Source organism: Abramis brama (genome assembly GCF_963993115.1).
Source record: "Abramis brama genome assembly, chromosome: 1".
Taxonomy (NCBI): domain Eukaryota; kingdom Metazoa; phylum Chordata; class Actinopteri; order Cypriniformes; family Leuciscidae; genus Abramis; species Abramis brama.
In genome coordinates, this window is record NC_139963.1 from 64,599,880 (window position 1) to 64,620,389 (window position 20,510).

At 38.7% G+C, this 20,510-nt stretch overlaps 1 protein-coding gene across 3 annotated transcripts; it reads left to right on the forward strand.

Annotated features, from left to right (window-relative positions):
* The first annotated feature begins 43 nt into the window (after nucleotides 1-43).
* Nucleotides 44-15,239, forward strand: LOC311078442 (uncharacterized protein). 3 transcript variants are annotated; one of them, XM_084107241.1, is made up of 3 exons: nucleotides 44-604; nucleotides 3,457-3,553; nucleotides 4,038-4,249. In XM_084107241.1, exons 1-2 carry the CDS (start codon nucleotides 81-83, stop codon nucleotides 3,524-3,526), a joined length of 594 nt encoding a protein of 197 aa, XP_083963367.1. In that variant the 5' UTR covers nucleotides 44-80; the 3' UTR covers nucleotides 3,527-3,553; nucleotides 4,038-4,249. The 3 variants fall into 3 exon arrangements, 2 of the variants coding, with proteins under 2 accessions (XP_083963367.1, XP_083963368.1); XM_084107242.1 differs by having other exon boundaries at nucleotides 3,460-3,553; XR_014605168.1 differs by lacking the exons at nucleotides 44-604; nucleotides 3,457-3,553; nucleotides 4,038-4,249 and adding exons at nucleotides 14,622-14,754; nucleotides 15,028-15,239.
* Nucleotides 15,240-20,510: the final 5,271 nt, after the last annotated feature.

A 20,510-nucleotide genomic window follows, 5' to 3' on the forward strand; every position in this document is an offset into this window, starting at 1 on the left:
GTTCTGTGTGTGGAAAGAGTTTTTCACTGCTGCATACTTTACATGACCATCAGAAAATTCATACTGGTGTGAGAGAGTACATGTGCTTTGAGTGTGAGAAGACTTTTACTAGAGCGGACAGTTTAAAACAGCACCAGAGAATTCACACTGGAGAAAAACCTTACAAGTGTTCACAATGTGACAAGAGATTCAGTCACTCATCATCTCTGAAAATACACGAGAGCATCCACACTGGAGAGAAGCCGCACACGTGTGATCAGTGTGGAAAGAGTTTTTCACTGCTGCAAACTTTATATGCACATGAGAAAATTCACAGTGGTGTGAGAGAGTACATGTGCTTTGAGTGTGAGAAGACTTTTACTAGAGTGGACGGTTTAAAACAGCACCAGAGAATTCACACTGGAGAAAAACCTTACAAGTGTTCACACTGTGACAAGAGATTCAGTCACTCAACAACTTTAAAAACACACGAGATGAACCACACTGGAGAGAAGCCGCACACGTGTGATCAGTGTGGGAAGAGTTTCACTATTAAAACTCGCCTGAAGCGACACATGAAGATCCATGCAGTGGAGAAACCACATCACCGCAGTCAGAGATCACGGTAGGGGTAGTGTACGATATTGACCAAATGTGATATTGTGATATTGATATTAATTTTGATATTTTTAATATGATAATAATATTAAAATTATAATAAAATATATAATATATATAATATTAAATAATATTTCATATGTAAAATTACAAAAGTTATAAGTATAAAAACTATAAATAAAGAGCAAGTCTACAGAACAGGACATGTTAGAAACAATCAAAATAAATCTAAAAAACAAGTAAAAAGAATGTGTGAGAAGAGTGCTTTGAGTGTGAGAAGACTTTTACTAGAGTGGACGGTAAAGCACTATACAGGGCTCTAGACTGAGAATAAATGGTCACATTTTGCAACCTTTTTTAAAGGGGTGGTAAAACACCTTTTTTTCGAAGGCTTGATTGTGTTTGTGGGGTGCACTGTAACTGTGTTCATGCTTCGTTTTTAAAAATTTGCATTATTTTTCACATATTTAACCATTATTCTACACTGCTCTGTCCCTCCTTGTAAAACCGGTCGGATGATTTCCGGGTTCTATGAAGATTACGCACTCATTGATTTTTATTGTTATGGGCTCAATAAATATTACCAGTCAAAACTGGTTCGTGATGGTCCTCGAAGCTCGCTTGCAAGATTTATTTACTTTGCCCTTTTTTGGAGTGGTTCATCAGTTACTGTGGGCTTTACAAATGGGGAACCCCGCAAGCTCACAGTATTACCGGAGCTTGAGTCAGTTCACGTCCCGTCCGTCCAGCCTGAGAGGCTTCTCATCATGCCAACCATCAAGCTAGTCACCGAATCGGTCTATTACCGTCCAGGACTGGTATCCAGCATGGCCGATTCCCCGCTGAGGTCAGTACTTGTTGCCATAAGGGCCATAGTGCATGAGTCTTGTCCCGCCGAGACTATCCTGCCTAAATCATGTTTCGCCGAGACCTTCCTGCCTGAGTATCTTCCTGCCGAGCCTGCACTTCAAGACAGTCCAGCCGAGCCTGCACTTCATGCCAGTCCAGCCGAGCCTGCACTTCACGCCAGTCCAGCCGAGACTGAGAGCGTCATGCCCGCCACCGAGCCTGTGTCTTCGGACAAGATGGCCGCCGCCGAGCTTGTTCACGTCACGTCTGTCGAGCTTGTGTCTTCGGACAAGGTGGTCGCCACCGAGCCTGTGTCTTCGGACAGGATGGCCGCCGCTGAGTCGGATCCATTGTCTGCAGACAAGATGGACGCCGCCAAACCTGTTCACATCACGTCTGTCGAGCCTGTGTCTTCGGACAAGATGGCCGCCGCAGAGCCTGTTCACATCACGTCTGTCGAGCCTGTGTCTTCGGACAAGATGGCCGCCGCCGAGCCTTTGTCTTCGGACAAGATGGCCGCCACAGAGCCTGTGTCTTCGGACAAGATGGCCACCGCCGAGCCGGTGGTGTCGGTTCCTGAGCCGGTGTCTGTTCCTGTTCCTGAGGCGGTGTCTGTTCCAGTTCCTGAGCCGGTGTCTGTTCCAGTTCCTGAGCCGGTGGTGTCTGTCCCAGTTCCTGAGCCGGTGGTGTCTGTCCCAGTTCCTGAGCCGGTGGTGTCTGTCCCAGTTCCTGAGCCGGTGGTGTCTGTCCCAGTTCCTGAGCCGGTGGTGTCTGTTCCAGTTCCTGAGCCGGTGGTGTCTGTTCCAGTTCCTGAGCCGGTGTTTGTTCCTGTGCCATGGCCCCCTGAGGGGTCGTCTCCGCCCTGGCCGCCAGATGGACTGTCTGCTCTGCCCTGCCGCCCGAGGGGAAGTCTCCACAATGGCCGCCCGAGGGGTCGTCTCCACCATGGCCGCCCGAGGGGTCGTATCCACCATGGCCGCCCGAGGGGAAGTCTCCACCATGGCCGCCCGAGGGGAAGTCTCCACCATGGCCGCCCGAGGGGTCGTATCCACCATGGCCGCCCGAGGGGAAGTCTCCACCATGGCCGCCCGAGGGGTCGTCTCCACCATGGCCGCCCGAGGGGAAGTCTCCACCATGGCCGCCCGAGGGGTCGTCTCCACCATGGCCGCCCGAGGGGTCGTCTCCACCATGGCCGCCCGATGGACTGCCTGCTCCACCCTGGTCACCTGCACTGCCTGCTCCGCCCTTGCCTTCCATCCTGCCGCAGTCTCCAGGTCCTCTGCCGCCCCACGGGCCTGGCCCTCCATCCCGCCCCCAGGTCCGCCTCCGCTCCACCACCCTCCTGAACTATTGTTTTTTGTTTTGATGGGCGTTGGGAGCCGCCCATAGAGGGGGGGGAGGGGGGAGGGGGGAGGGGGGGGGGGGGGGCTGCTATGTCACGGTGTGGGTTTTGTGTCTTGTCCTTGTCTGTCATGTGTTCCCCTGTCTTTTCATGTTTAGCTGTCTCCTGTTATGTTGATTAGTCTTTCCAGGTGTCTCTGATTAACCACGTCCCCTTGTTATCTTGTTTAGCTTGTCTGTCTGTGTATTTAAGCCCTGTGTTTAGTTCGGTCTTTGTCAGTTCTTGTAGATTGTTGCACCATGGTAGTTGTTCTGTTCTGTTCCTGAGTCTTAGTCCTGAGTTTATAAATGTGAAGTTTTGAGTTTATTTAATAAAAGTCTACTGCACTTGAATCCTGCTTCCTCCTCTGCTTCAACCAAGACGTAACAGTAATAAAGATAGATCCAAGTGAAACAACAGCCATTAAAATACAAATATATAATAAAAAGCAATAATTGGTTCAAATAAAGTATCAAAGTAAGTAATAATTTGGGTTTTATTGAACAACACTGTTAGGTTATATGATCAAGATCACTATTTTTTTTAACATGTGATTAGCCTTCGTACTTGAAATATTTATTATTCCTCTCGCATTATGTCTGTAAGAAATGAAACTTGTTTGTTTTTAGCAGAACTGCCAGAAAGCATCTGGAAGAAGAGGACGGAGAGAACGCCAGTGATCCAGAACCTGCAGAATGAAACATCATGATACTGAAGAACAAAGAGGTTGGTGTTTATTCTTGATTCCTCATTCATTCTTCATGATGAAGAACATGCTGATGCTCACCAGATTTACATTGTTTCATGACCAAACTAGTGTTTTATAACACAAATCATCTTCATGACATTAAAATAGATCATAATCGTGCACAGCCGTTGTTGACCAGATTTGATGAGATTAAAATGACTATTGAACTCATCAGTGATCTTACATTTACATTTCATGTAAATTCATTCAGCTGACGCTTTTATCCAAAGCGACTTACAATTGCTATACATGTTAGAGGTCGCATGCCTCTGGAGCAACTAGGGATTAAGTATCTTGCTCAGGGACACATTGGTGTCTCACAGTGGATTCGAACCCGGGTCTCTCACACCAAAGGCATGTGTCTTATCCATTGCGCCACACACCATCTTGACTTTGAGCTTCACTTTTCATTTCACATTTGTCTCTCATTTGAAATCTCACTTGATTTAATGCTTCTTTTAGACCCGATGGACATGAACGAGAAAGGAAAAACAGAAGCCTAAAAAACTCTTCACATGTAAATCAAGTCTGAAGATTCACATGAGGATCCACAGAGAGAGAGACTTTACACATGTGATCAATGCGGGAAGAGTTTCACTCGGGCCTTCGTTCTGAAATCACTTCTGCCTTCTCATTCAGAAGAAGAGCACCAGAAAAATTACACCAGAAAACCCACTTTCTGGGCCGACACTATGTTGCTGTCTGGGAGACAAATTACTAGGGGGACTAAATTACTTAAAGGAGAAGTTCACTTTTAAAATGAAAATTCTGTCATCATATAATCACCCTCATGTTGTTTCAAACCAGTTTTGGGTCCCATTGACTTCCATAGTAGGAAAAAAATATACTATGGAAGTCAATGGGACCCAAAAACTGCCTGGTTACTGACATTCTTCTAAATGTCTTCCTTTCTGTTCAGCAGAAGAAAGAAATTCATACAGGTTTGAAACAACATGAGGGTGATTATATGATGACAGAATTTTCATTTTAAAAGTGAACTTCTCCTTTAAGGAAGATGGCAGCATCATTATTTATTTTCTGTTAGTAAAATCTGTTGACTTTAGCAATCTTTGTTGCATAATGAACAAATGGAGACAGTTGTTTCCAAAAAATGGGGAGAAGCACTTTTTATGTTAGACCGACAAAACGACAAATAAAAATACATTTATAATGTGTAACAGACTTTGTTGGATTATGTTATGATGCATTAATTCTGGAATATGTTATGATGCATTAATTCTGGATGTACTGGCGGTCGTTTTATATATATATATATATATATATATATATATATATGTGTGTGTATGCAATGTATTTTTCCTCTCGAGAAATGCCGTAGATAGGCATGGGTCATGTGCACTTTTGGTACTGGAGTATCGCGGGGGTTTCTGAGTTAGTGATCTCATGTGTTGCATATAATAAAGTGGAGAAGAGTTCAAACGGCTATCGTTTATTGTTCTCTCATTTCTGAGTGTTAGGCGAACCCCATATGAACACTCGGCCACAAATGCTTTTTCCTCAGCGTCCGTCTGTCTGCTGGCAGATGACCATTAGAGAGTGTTAAATTTGGCAAGTTTAAAAACTACAATATACAATTAGAAAAAGAAATCAAATAAAAGCTGCCTTGCAAATGGCCCGTAACTAGACAGAGGCCAGAAAAACCCGGTGCTTGAGCACTACCTATAAAATAAAAGGCAGATTAGGTAACCTAGGTCAAACTTTATTACATTCATTAAGCATCATGCGCTGTGGAAACGCGTCAAAGCATTCTCAGGTATAATTATGCAGCATTAATGCATGAATGATTTTGAACGAATATTTCATCATGTCGATATACAATGGTAACATAATGTTAAAACTAATCTTGCTATTGATATCTTTGTTAGACTACCGACCCTAAATGTCCGGCTAATATCGAGCCTGAAACGAACTTTACCGCGCTGAACCAGCGGGAGTGCATTTCACGAATTAGTAATCGCTGGCTTTCAGCAGGGAGGGAGGAAAGTCTGCGTGAACCCGTGTAGATGCACTTTATGCAGTGAAGACTGTAAAGAGTTTGATAACTTTATTAAATTTCTGTGTATTTCCTACCTGTCAGGGCCCCCTAGATGTCATGGGCCCCTGGGCAACTGACCAGTTGCCCTAATGGTTAATCCGGCCCTGGCTGAAATGATCCTCTTGCTTCAGCTTGTATATCAGCTGTTTCTTCTACAGAGAGACGTCCGTCTGAGAATTACATCAGTTTCTGCTCACATTATATTGTCATAAAATATCCTAAAATTTGACTTTGCAGTGTGTATATGTCACAAAATGAAATGCTAGCTATTTCTTTCTATTTTTCACATGTGACAATAAAAAGCAAAGTTGTTAAAATAAAAGTTGTTGTCTTTTCAATTCCTGTAAAAACAGACATAACTAAACTTGCTCCTTTAAAAAACCCTTTATTTGAAAACCCACCAGCCGCCAGTGGAAAACAGAAGTACGTTTAACTGCAAAGCTATTTGAGGAAAAAAATATTACTGATTTTCAATTTAAAAAAAAAATTGACCTAGGATGATAACAGCACTAAACACTAGACAAGAGAGTCCATTACCACACTCTGAGCTACAAGGAAACGCTGAACATTTGGACACCATGTTTCACTTCCTCAAATCTGCTTCACAGCTTTATCAGCGCTTTAACCTGTTCTGAGAACAGAGCTATTCTCTGAACGTGTTCAAATCATCCTGCAAAATCACCATCATCTGGAAATCACACTGAATGCTGCACTTGAAGTCCATTTCAGAATCTTGCATATCTGAGCTTTCTCTATTCTCCTGAGTAACTCTGTTACATGATCTATAAGAGATAATTTAAGGTTTTGCATATGTGATAGTCCTATTTCTCTTTATTTTGCAGATTTTAAACAGACATAAACACTAACATTTTACATGAAGCATTGGCTTTATCACATTTGCTGTCAATGATGATGTTACTGCCATGATGGTGTTGTTCCAGCATCTACCAGCAGAGGGTTGATGAGATTATTCAGTCAATTCCTGACCCAATCCCAGAGGAAAACAGTGAGGATCAGGCACTCTTTTAAAAAGACAAATTTCGGCCTATACTTTTGGACTCTGCTCATATATATATATATATATATAGCCTATATCACAAAAAGGTGCTTGTATATAGACTGTTTAATGTACAAGGGATCATTAAAAGATCACTAGTAGAGAGAAATTGTACTAATCCCCGAACTTTTAAGACCCAACAACTAATCAATTAATAAAACATTTCGGTTTCTAATAATTTGGCTTTGGCTGCATTAGCCTACCCTATAGTTTATTTTTATTCTTTTTACAAATGTAATCAACATTTTCATAAGTACTAGATGTGCTGGGATATTTAACATGCCATTTTATTATGTTGAAATGAACGAAATGACTCGAAAAAAGATTCGTTCATTTTGCTTAACGAGACTAAAAGATCCGAGTCAGTAAAATGATCCGAACTTCCCACTACTACTACGACCAAGAGATATCCGTCATTGAGTTTCACCGTCGAGTTTTCTGAGGAGAGGAGAGCAGTTCACGGTATTTATCATATTTACACTCCATCAAACACACTTTATACAGTTTGATTAAGCGACAGACTCATTTCTGTATTGTTTTCATCGATCACAGCGATACTTGTGCGTCTTTTCTGGCGTCTTCCTACTGAAATAAACATTTAGTGCAGCAGCAGCGAGCATGAGGAGAATATCAGACCTGAGCGATTTTGTGTTCGTTTGTGTGATTGTTTCGTCAAGTCAGAAGTCAAAGTCAGTTTAAGATCAGTGAGGGAAATTGATATGGGAATCAGTCTCAAATAAATCAAGTGAAAATCAAATAATTCAAAAATCAAGTGTCATACTGGAACAGAGACTGCTTTACATTGAGCCTATAATAAGAAATGTGATACATTAAATTAATATTAATAAATATGAATAGCGTTTACCTAGTAACAAGTGCAACTCTTTGGAACATAATTAGCCTATTCCCTTAGTTCCCATAACTATTTGGAAAGTTGTATGATCATTTTCAATTTCTGTGCATGTAAATTACATGCACAGACATTGATGTAAATATATACATTCTAAGCATTATTATTTTAATGATCTAACTACTTTATAGTGATTAATGTAGTTATCATAAGATCAAGCTAACTATATTAATTTGGACATATTATGCTGCTGTAATTATTTTTCTGTAGTGATTGATGAAGATCATTATTGATAGTTTTTGAGTTATTGATTTTTTTATCCATGTCATAGTGTGAGAAATTACAGTGTCTTTCAATGGAGCAGTTTTATAGTCTTTTATCATGTATCCTGACTCAAATAATGTGTTTCTAACAGCAAACACTCAGAATAAAGTGAGATGATCTGCTGATGATCCTGAATGGCTTGTTGAATGAGTGTTGATAGTCTGAGGCTCATCAATATTAACAGATCTGCTGAAAACACTCTTTATTTCATGACAATAGTTCCTGTTTTCACCTCATTTATTATGCTGATGTCTTCAGATCTCCTGTAAATTGACACTTAAAGCTCATTTCATTGGTGTCAGCAGACTGAGGGGATTTGATGATTACAATTATGTACATTTATTTCTGTCTTTTTTACCTTAATAATATTTGGAATAATTTTATTACATTGTTTAAAATCCGGCTATCAGTAAGTATTAACGTTGACTTAGTAACTGATTTTTTATTTTATTTTGGGCAGATCAGCTCCTCCCACTTATATTTACCATAATTGAAGCCCCTCCCACAGCAATCACATCATACGTGAAGCTCTGCCCACAGCAATTCCCCAATAAATGCTGTAAATTCCCATCAGCTACAAGTGAAGACGAGCATCAGAGCATCAGGAAGAGCTGAAATCTGCAAAGACTGAGTTTATTAAAGAGGACAGTGAGAACATGAGTGATCCAGAACCCTGCAGAATGAAACACACTGAAGATCCTGAAGAACAAAGAGGTTGGTGTTTATTCTTCATTCATTCATGATGCTGAAGAACATTCATGTTAGAAACATTCAAGCACTTCATCACATTTAGATAAACAGTTCAACTATGAAATGGGTATAAAAGTTTCATTTTTGGTTTTCAAAGAATGGTCAGTAAAGTGAGGTTTGAGAAATGTTCATATTTATTGTCAACATTATGTCAAACCAGATTTAATTTTAGCTCTTTTATTTTAAATTTATATCTGGTTCACATTTTTTGATTTTCATAGTTTACAACAGTTGTTTCTTTTTTTCTTTTTCTTTGTTTTTTTTTTTTTTGCAATAAACATAAACATATTGCAATAGACAGAATTGTAAGCGTAATGTAATGTCATTCACCGTTTTGTGGCTCTTTTTTAAGTATCGGTTCAGGCACCGGTACCGTTTTAAAAAAGTATCGATTTGGCACTGGTATCGTAAAAAACCCGAACAATACCCAATCCTAATTATTCATAGATATAGAGATTAGTCTTCTTATAATATCTTTGGTAACAGGGTAGATGAATGTGATCAATACTGTGGCATTTGTGTAAAAAAGGAGACAATGGATTGAGATTATTTTCTTGTCCTCCAGTTATGCTGTAAAAAGAGCCCAGATAATTAGTGATCGACAATACTGTTTTTTATGATCAATACCTAGGAATGCACCGATATGAATTTTTTTTCCGATAACTGATAATTCTTTATATTTGAAAGCCGATAACCGATATATTATCCGATTAATCTAAATCCAAATGTGTTTATAAATTTTGAGAGCCTGATTACAAAAGTCTCACCATTAAAAGCCATGACCCAAACACACAATTATAATGTTCTCATCATACTTTTATGTAGCCTATATGATAGAGTTGCACTGCAGATGTTGCACTGAACTGTATTTTCCTTTTGGAAGTGATTCCAATCATATTTTAAGCAATTTAAAACTCATCACTCATCTGAAGGAAATAATCCATTATTTATCGGCTTTAATATATTGGCCAAATTTTCTTATTGGGCCGATAACGATAACATTAAAAAATGAACATATATCATATGATATATCATATCAATGAACATATATATACCGATACTCCCATTTTTGTACTCGCCAATACCGAAAACCGATGCCTGTATTGTCACTGCATTTCAAATTTTTAAATATATTAGAGATAAACCAAAAGAATCATATTAGTTGGCTTACTTTGTTAATCAAATATTTATATAAATATATATATATATATACATTCAGTTATTTTCATGCTTAATTAAGCCTTCTATTCTATTGCTCTATCATATTTTATCTTTCATTTAATATTACAGCACATATTTAGAGCAGCTCCAGAAATGTTTCAGTGCTGAGGATTGGTTAAAAAAACAAAAACAATTGCATATTCTCAACTGTATACATTTAATATAGATGTATATTTTTGTAAAGTTGAAAAGGGTAGCATATTTAGTATGAGCAAGATCAGCGAGTAATTTATTTGTTCATTGTTTGATTAAAAAAAGTATTAAAGTTCTGCCCTTTTTAAGCCCGAACGCACGGACCTCATTTGAATATAGCTAGGCCTACTGTCTACGTTCACTCGAGATATAACTGACTTTGTTTACTGGGATACTCGCCAAGACGGGCGTTTTTACATAAACTTGTGTGAATTCGTCCGTACAAGCGCAAGACGTGAAAGACAATTCAATTCATTATCCGCGCGCTGTCTGAGACACTGGTTTGCGGGGCGCGCGCTTTGGATGTTTGCGTTCATGGAACTTCTTGACTTGCTCACGCGTCCTGCTGTAACAATGTAGGGAACCACAACCCATTATACATAAATCAGGTAACAGTTCATGTTTTACGTACATCGTACTTAATCCACTGCGTGTTTTTCTCTTATCAGCTCGCGCACCAAAGCAATGTGTTACTATATTTTGTTTAATATTCCACTAGTAAGATACATTTACTTCATAGACAGCCTTCTTTTTTTATCCCCATTATACCCTCTGTTGTCAGAGTTTCTTTTTCTGGACACAAACACTGTTTACACGCGGCCTGGTATCGGTCGTTGGTATCGGAACATTTTACGAGTATGAGTATATTGAGCTCAGTATCCTGGTATCGGTATCGGTGCATCCCTTATAATTATAAATAGGATTCAGAAAGAGTAAATAATTAAGTGCACGGTCACTAAAGCGTCTTTTTTAAAATAACACATAACAAATAAAGCATTTAAAACTAATTATATTCTATTCTAAACCACTTGAATAAAAAACATTGCTACTTCAATGTACCTTAATGTTCTCAGTTGCATATTTTATTTATAACAACAGCATTTATATGAACTATAGGCACATTATGAAATATATATTTCAAATGAAGAACATAAAAAATAAATGACGGGGAAGTCTATCAACTTTGCATAAATGTAAGCATTTGTTTTCAACGGGAATACACTGGGGATATGAACAGCAATATGCATACATTGAAAAATAAGCAGAACAATGTTCTGTATCACTATTACCAAGTCCATCTGCTCCACTGGACTGCAAAAAGCTTGTGTTCTTGTAATTAAACTAAGGTCACAGTGTGACGTTTCTGTGGGACAAGAGCAGAGCGGGAATTGAGTTCGCCAAACTCACACAGGAACACAGGGGAACTCGCTTTATTTAACTTTATTTATTTTATTTTTTTTAACAGCAAAATGGTAATATATTATAGCAGTTGTCTACTTTTATGTCCTTTCACTTCGTTTTTTTTTCCTCTTTGTATTATTTTGATGATTTTTTTTCTTTCACTTCAGATCTGATGGAAGAGAACGAGGAGTGTGAAGAACACTTGCGTCGCTCAAAGAATAAAAATACATTTTTAAAGAAAAATAGAGCCAACAAATCTTTCACCTGCACTCAGTGTGGAAAGAGTGTCACAACCAAACGAAATCTTGAGCGCCACTTGAGAGTTCATACAGGAGAGAAGCCGTTCACATGTGATCAGTGTGAGAAGAGTTTCACATGTAAAAATAGTCTTGAGCGTCACATGAGAGTTCACACTGGAGAGAAGCTGTTCACATGTGATCAGTGTGAAAAGAGATTCTCAAGCAAACAAAGTCTTAAGCTTCATATGAGATTTCACACTGGAGAGAATCTGTTCTCATGTGATCAATGTGAAAAGAGCTTCTCAAGCAAACATCATATTGAGATTCACATGAGGATCCACACCGGAGAGAAGCCGTTCTCATGTGATCAGTGCGGGACGAGCTTCACACAAAAACATCATCTTGATCTTCACATGAGGATCCACACCGGAGAGAAGCCGTTCTCATGTGATCAATGCGGGACGAGCTTCACACAAAAACAACATCTGAATCTTCACATGAGGATCCACACCGGAGAAAAGCCGTATTCATGTGATCAATGCAGCAAAACATTTCTTAGTGCACCAGACCTGAAGAGACACCTGACAGTTCATACAAAGGAGAAGCCGCATTCATGTTCTGTGTGTGGAAAGAGTTTTTCCCTGCTGCCAAATTTACATAAACATGAGAAAACTCACACTGGTGTAAAAGAGTACATGTGCTTTGTGTGTAAGAAGACTTTTATTTCAGCGAACTGTTTAAAACAGCACCAGAGAATTCACACTGGAGAAAAACCTTACATGTGTTCACACTGTGACAAGAGATTCAGTCAGTCATCAAATCTGAAATCACATGAGAGGATCCACACTGGAGAAAAACCTTTCAAGTGTTCACACTGTGACAAGAGATTCAGTCATTCAATAAGTCTGAAAACCCATGAGAAGAACCACACTGGAGAAAAACCTTACAAGTGTTCACACTGTGACAAGAGATTCAGTCAGCCAACAGATCATAAAAGACATGAGAGGATCCACGGTAGAGAGAAGCCGCACACGTGTGATCAGTGCGGGATGAGTTTCTCTTTTAAAACTCACCTGAAGCGACACATGAAGATCCATGCAGTGGAGAAACCACAGTCTGAGATCACAGTAAGTAGTTCATCTTAATGTGCTGAGCATTAAAGTCTCTCCTGTGTAAGTTAGTTTCCTAACAGCCATGATGCTCATCTTGGTGGTTGCTTGCTATCTGCTTCACATTTTTTTTACATTATTATGAGATACAGAGTTATAATTATAAGAAAGTATCTCATTATTATGAGAACATTTATCATTATGAGATGTTAAGTCGTTATTATGAGAAGTTTCTAATTCATGTAGTATTATCCGTGAACGGGCCATTTCATTAAATAAACCCAACACCGCATTCCACAGTTCGGAACGATTCCCCATCAAACCATTTGTAAGTCATAAAACACAGTCATGGTGCTGAGATGGCTAAAGGAGATGTCACCCCCCTTTCCCTTCACATGCCTGTCTAATCTCATACCAGCGATGCCAGGACAGCAGGAAAAGATTTCTCTTTGTTCCCCAAACTTAAGACCATATGGCCAAGAAACCCTGTGGTGACCCCGATGCATAAATTCACAGCCTTATCAGGAAACGAAGGATGCTAAGGCATTCCCATGGCACAAACCTTAAACCAGGAACACCTCCTTTCTGCAGCTGTAAATTCCAGAGACTTTTGTCACCAAAACCAATAGACTGAAATTATGTCACAGTTCTGTTCAGTTAGTTTCATTTTTATTGACTTTTAGTTTGTTTTCTCAGTCACATGTTCACCTTTGTCTTAGTTTTCCCACCACTCATATGCCGTTGAGGTCATTCATTTGTTCTGCACAGGTGTTTGTCATTTTACCCTCATATGTCTTGTATTTAAGTGGCAGTCTTTTCAGTCCTCATTTGTCTGTTTTCATTTGCCTATCTTGTTTGTATTACCTTCTGAGTGGATTCTTAAAGACGTTATACCTCATCTTCATCTTCATCATGTGTTCCTTGCAACCGTTGGTGCTTAATGTAACAATATAGTGTAAAAAAATACATTTGAGATTTGTGCTGGCTAATGTTTACAGGCACCAGGGCACCATACAGACTTTATCAAAGAATTTGCTGACTTTCTATCGGAGTTAGTACTGGGTGCAGATAAAGTCCTAATTGTTAGTGATTTTAATATTAATGTAGATAACATTAAGATGCAATGTGTATATATTGTGGCAGGAATAGTCAATTTTTTTACATTATTCATTTCAGGGTTCGTACATCCTTTTGAGAGTAAAATTCAAGCACTAATCAAGGACTTTCAAGTCCATCACACTTTTTCCAGCTCTTCAATTTCTTTTTATATTATCCAGTTTTAATGTTATTTTTAATGTGATGACCAAAACCATGATTTGTTCATCCTTAAAAGATTGACCCCATTTGTAAAACTAAATGTTTCAAAGTGTAGGAAAACTTATAGTTGGCAAACAAACATTTATTTAAAAAAATTTAATTAGCACTATAAACAGTAGATGGCGGCAGAGGACCACTTATTGACTTATAAGCCATTTCCACTCCATAATAGTTTTTTCTAGGGCTGCCACTAACGACTATTTTTGTATTGATTAATCTATTGACTAATTTAGTAAAAATTTGTATACAAACATAAAATAAAAAAATAAAATAACAAAAATAAAAATAAACAATAATAAGTCTGAGAAAGTCAGCATGTTCTGAATGTCAATATATCCACATGTTCTGGGCTTCTGTTCAGCACAGCTAGATGGAAAAAATAAACAGGACTTCAGTAGTGAAACGCCAAATGAAATCCGAATTTCAATGAAATCCTTTTTTAAAGCAAAAGTAAAGTAGGGCTGCAGCTATTGATTATTTTAGTAATTGAGTATTTTACGAATTATTCCACCGATAAATCGAGTAATCAAACATAAATGTGGTAATAAAGATAGATCCAAGTGAAACAACAGCCTTTAAAATACAAATATATAATAACACGCAATAATTGGTTCAAATAAAGTATCAAAGTAAGTAATAATTTGGGTTTTATTGAACAACAGTTAAGTTGCATGATCAAGGTCATGATCAAGGTATTTTTTTAAACGTGATTAGCCTTAGTACTTGAAATATTGATTATTCCTCTCGCATCATGTCTGTAAGAAATGAAACTTGTTTGTTTTTAGCAGAACTGCCAGAAAGCATCTGGAAGGAGAGGACAGAGAGAACGCCAGTGATCCAGAACCTGCAGAATGAAACATCAAGATACTGAAGAACAAAGAGGTTGGTGTTTATACTTGATTCCTCATTCATTCTTCATGATGAAGAACATGCTGATGCTCACCAGATTTACATTGTTTCATTACCAAACTATTGATTTCTAACACAAATCATCTTCATGACATTAAAATAGATCATAATCGTGCACAGCATTGTTCACCAGATTTGATGAGATTAAAATTACTATTGAACTCGGTGATCTTGACTTTGAGCTTCACTTTTCATTTCACGTTTGTCTCTCATTTAAAATCTCACTTGATTTAATATTTCTTTTAGAACTGATGGACGCGAACGAGAAAGGAAAAATACGTGTAAATGTAAATCAAGTCTGAAGAATCTCATGAGGATCCACAGTAAAGAGAAACTTTACATGTGATCAATGCGGGAAGAGTTTAACTCGGGTTTCACTTTCATGTTCAGGAGCTGAAGAAGAGGCCGTAACACTTTCAACAGAGATGTGAATGTGATATTAATTTGAACTCATTGTTTTTCAGAGATCTGTCTTATTAGTTTTAATTTTTATACATTTTTTTTGTACTTCAAGTTATGATTGATTAAACTCATTATAATTTTATCAACAGCTTGTTGTTTTTGTCCAGCTTTATTTTCTGCTGATTCTTCTTGCTTCAGGAATAATTCCATAATTTTCAGTTCTGAAAGCCAAGTATTACGTTTGCTTCTGGGGTTTCCCAGCAAACACAGAACGTTCCCCTAACGTTACTTTTTGGTTCCTTTCTTTTTTTTGTTTTGGGAACTAAATCATAATGTTCTAGGAATGCTCTTTTTATTTATTTTTTGCAACAATAATATAATGATGTGGACAGAGTGATGGTCATCCAGAAAAAGAACCCACTGAGAATGGCATGTCAACTCTGTAGGAATTGTAATAATGGCAGTACAAAATGGCTCTCTTTCTCGTCATGATCCCAGTCCATATGTGTCCGCTTGACGTTCAATGTTGGCACTCTGCCACTCACTTTATGCCAGTCGCTCGCTCCCAGACTCACAGATAACAGTGGCCTGAGCTCCTGTATGGTGGGACTAAATTCTTTACAGAAAGTAGTTAGCGCCTCAGCAAATTTCTCACCTGAGTCACTTGGTTTTCGGGCCATGGCTCGGTTTATTTGTTTTTCAGCCCACGGTCTGGTTCCGGTGACGAGGCTCTTATCTCATTGCTAAAAATTGTTATCATCAGGCCCTACTGCCCTATACGCTAGTTCCCTTTGCATTCCTTTTCTCTCTCTCCGCTCTGCCTCCCCCAACCAGCAATCCTTTTTTTCTTACAATCCACACACACACACGTCTCACACAACACCCCTTTTGTTAACTCCCTTCTTCCACCGACTCTTGCACCGCTGTCAGCCTAGTGACACTTAAGGTTCCCTCCTCCTCTTCTGATTGGCTAAGAGAACATAAAGTCTAAACAATAATTCATTTTTGATATATACGTGGGTACATCGTCGTTAATCAGAATAGTTGTCGCCCAATTCCAAGATTTAAGTCCGTGGTGACCTTCCAGGGTCCGAGAAAGACGTCTTCAAGTCTATATGTTGTATATCACAGAGTTCAAAACCTGCAACGAATATCAAACGCACACACACAACACTGACAAACAACAGTTCTCTTCAAGGCTGAAGAAGGCCTGAGCTCATTATCAGAAGAGCAGTCCACCAGAACAAGCTGATAAGACATTTCACTCCTCAGAAAGCGGGAACGATAATATCCCCCCTTACTCCCTAGAGAAATGCACATGAGGATGTTCACTTAATGAAAAGCAGATGAAATGGTGAAGAAATTGACCCTCGAACTTATACAAGTCAACTAAGACAGATATATAGAGCAACACATGGGTACAGAGTCTCTCTCGGCGCTCTCTGAATCCCAAGAGAATCATCGTCAAAAGGCAAGGGGCATGTGAACACGACCCACGGACACACATTGATTCTCAGAATAGCAAAATATAAAGTCAGAATTGCATAAAATAAAGTTGCAATTGTGTGAAATAAAGTCAGAATTGCGAGATATGAAGTCAGAATTGCGTGAAATAAAGTTGCAATTGCGTCTTATAAAGTCAGAATTCTGACTTTTTTTCTCGCAATTCTGACTTTGTCTCGCAATTCTGACTTTATTTCTCTAAACTCGCAATTGTGAGATAAAAAGTAGCAATTCTCTTTTAAAATGTTTTATTCTGTGGCGGAAACAAGCTTCCATATGACAACATTAAAACATGGATGTAAATTATTTCGTGCAAAATCTATAGCATTCTGACCACTGTAATATTACTTCAGTAACTGTTCATTAACAATAACGGAAAACATACCTGTGATGTCCTTTAGCAAATAATGCAGTTATAATCCAACAGTAACGTGCGGTGAAATCTTGTCATGGGTAGGCTGTGACCTATCAATGTGGCATGTTCATATATTCATTCAGTTAATGTAGCAACCCAAGTTCATATCAGGCATCATCACATCGCTGCCTGCATACAGCAAAGTCATATGTGAGGCTAATGCACAATCAAATCTAATAATCTAATTAATGGACACATCTAATAGATATATATTATACAATATATATATAAACTAATGTTTTGTGCGGGACACAGTAAGAGAGGGAGGCGGCGCGGTGTCAGCGAACCAACAAGCTGCCTATAGTCACTATTGTGTAGTTTGTATTAATGCCATGGTTCAAAAAATTATGTAAAGGTTAAATAATAATTCACTAAGACTTTTTAAAAAGCAATTGCGACTTTATTTCACACAATTCTGACTTTATATCTTGCAATTCTGACTTTATAACATGCAATTGCGACTTTATTTTACGCAATTCTGACTTTATATCTCGCAATTCTGACTTTATAACACGCAATTGCGACTTTATTTCATGCAATTCTGAGAAATAATGACAGAATTGCGAGATGTAAACTCGCAATTGTGAGATAAAAAGTCGCAATTATTTTTTAAAATGTTTTATTCTGTGGCGGAAACAAGCTTCCATACCTCCTGGCCTCTTCCTCCCATCCATCCTCCCTGATGCGTAGCTACCGGGCCGGCCCAGCTATCGGTAGGCGCCGGCGGTGCCGCGGTAGTTAACTGAGAAAACGTTTTGGAAAAGACGGGCTATGGACCCAACCAACTCTATAGGAGGGGAGGGGAGAACTCCCTCACATGGTACAACCTATGCAGAGGCTGCGCGCTGCATGCGGTGTCAGAATGCGGAACGTGTGTAGCCTAATGTAACTAACGTGACAAATGTGAAAAAACAAAAATCCTCGACCGGCCCAAAAGTGAAGCGGCCCACTGGGAATTCTCCCGATTACCCACCCCGGGCCTGTTGACAGCCAACGCTAGGTGCCGCTAGATCGGGAAGCGCGGATTGAGTGAGAGCGAGTGGATCACGTGACATGAAGCAAGCTCGGTCTCTGCCTCAATGTTGATAATTCAAGACAGCATGAGAACTGACTGCGCATGCGCAAACCTACGTAAACTACGTTCTATGGACCAAAGAGGCACTGCTAACCTCTGCCTCAATGGCCATGGCCTTGAATTTCCTGCATGAAACAATGGTTTTAGGAGCAAACAATGGCAAAATGAGTATATTATATGTGTATTCCTGAAAATTTTTGTTACAAAAATTTATATTTGGAATAAAATAAATGCAATTAATAATGTGGTGAATTAATAAAATTCTTGGAATTAATAAATGTAATGTCAACATTTCCTTTGGTGAGGCACTGCCTACCCTGACCGCACGTCCCTGTAATCCAAGTGTTAATATCCTGCATTTTATAGTAATATTGCCTAAAAACATCAATCCAGAGTGTCAGTCGTTTTCGGCGTGCTCCTGAAGACCGCTGGGTTTCAAAATGCACATCAGGATTAATTAGAAAAGAAAAGGCGGTGCTTAAAAGACAAGGGAACACATCGTAGGATCAGCAGGATGACAGACATAAAACAAAACCAAACCAGACAAACAACATCACAACACAGCTACGCAAACACTATTCAGAAGTGTCAATGATCTTAATGTTTAGTTAAAGACCGTTGTTATTAACCCTTCTTTCTTTTTCTTTTTTCAAACTCAATTAGATTAAGTATTTCAGAATAATAGGCCTAAGCATGGTGCAGTTGAGAGTAAGGCAGCCAATTGTAATTTCTCAAATGCATTTTGTCATTTGTTTGCTCTACTTTTTCATAATCTTTTTGTTTTGTGAGAGCTCTACCTAATCTTGGATCCATGGCCAATAACGTTTCCATCTCATTATCCCAGTTTTGACATCATTTCCTAATTTTGGACCATTTGGAGTTATTTTTCCTTCTCCAATCTATCTCTAGAAAATTATTAAAACAAGATGGGAGTGACCAGTATCTTTGTTTTGTAAAAAAAAAAATAATAATTCTTTGACATTTTGTGTCTATTTTTTTCTTTGCCAGAGAATAATTCTATCATGCTTTTAGCCCCATAGTTGTTGAAAATAATAGCCCTCACTATATCAAATCCAGCCTCAGTTTTAACTATTTGGTGAGTTGAGCTCCCACTTCTCTCTGTATTTTCTTTTTCTTATAGGCCTGGACTTGTACCTTAAGCAGAGAGGGTTAGTTTAGCAGAGAATATAAGTAATTGCTATGAGTGAATAATCAAGAAGAATAACGTTAATATAATAATTAACCAAATTTGAAGCAGTCTCTAGAGTGATGATTGAAGTAGCCACACCTGTTCTTCTGTTTTTAGATCAGTGTGTTCTGTCGCTCTGCATGTTTTGTCAGCCTTGTTGTCACTCAAAGGTCGTTGCAGAGTGGAGAATAGGCTCTGCTGTTTCTCTGCCTCTTCTTAGTTTGGGCTTTTGATCGATCCTGCCACAGTTTTGCATCTCAGAATTTCCTCTTTGTCCTCAGGAAAAGTCTCAAGTGAAAGTTGAGACCTTTTCCAGCATTAAATGAGAATTTCTGAGTCTTTTTGAACTTCAGGAGGGGAGCCGAGAACCCCTCACCCGCTCCTCTCTTCTTCTTTCTGCATTCGCCTCGTTGCCCTTTGCCCTCTTGTTGCTTCCATTCGTCAGGGTCACAGAAGCCATCTGAAATTTGAACACTCTGAGATCTGCATGAATCATATTGAACCTTTACAATTAAGCTATTAGCTCTTTATCTACATTCCACTTTTAAACCATCGTTTTATTAGTTATTTTATATAAAAAATCTCACTGGTTGACCACAGAAGTTCCCCCATTCTATTTTAGTAAAGCAAGTTCTTTGTTGCAGGAAAAAGCAAACTAGTTCTGTTTTTCTATATCAGCAATAATATAACTCTGATGATCTGAGAATAATACAATTAAATCATTTTCCCTATCATAAAATCAGACTTCAATCTTTCTTCTATATTTGCATGCTGTTCAAAATAATCCAGAAAGGTGAATAAAATGTGCCTCAACAAACATCAAGGAATTACTCTTATTATTTATTCTCAATCAACCAGGGCTTGAATTTCAGTGCGGGATTGCGGGTATTGCGCATATTTTTTATCATTCCCGCAGGTCTCCCATTTATAATGCGGGAAATTCCCGCAAACATTGATTCACTTTAGCATGTAGGTTGTATTAATAAATGAATCCACACAGATTATAAAATCAAATCAGTCATTTTAAAACTGTCTGCGAGACGCAATTTCACAAACAGCGTGAGTGATTCAGCGGTGTTGCGTCTTCTATCTCTCGTCTCTCTAAAGGAGTTGCACAAGGTAATCGTTAAGCGCGCTGCAAGCGG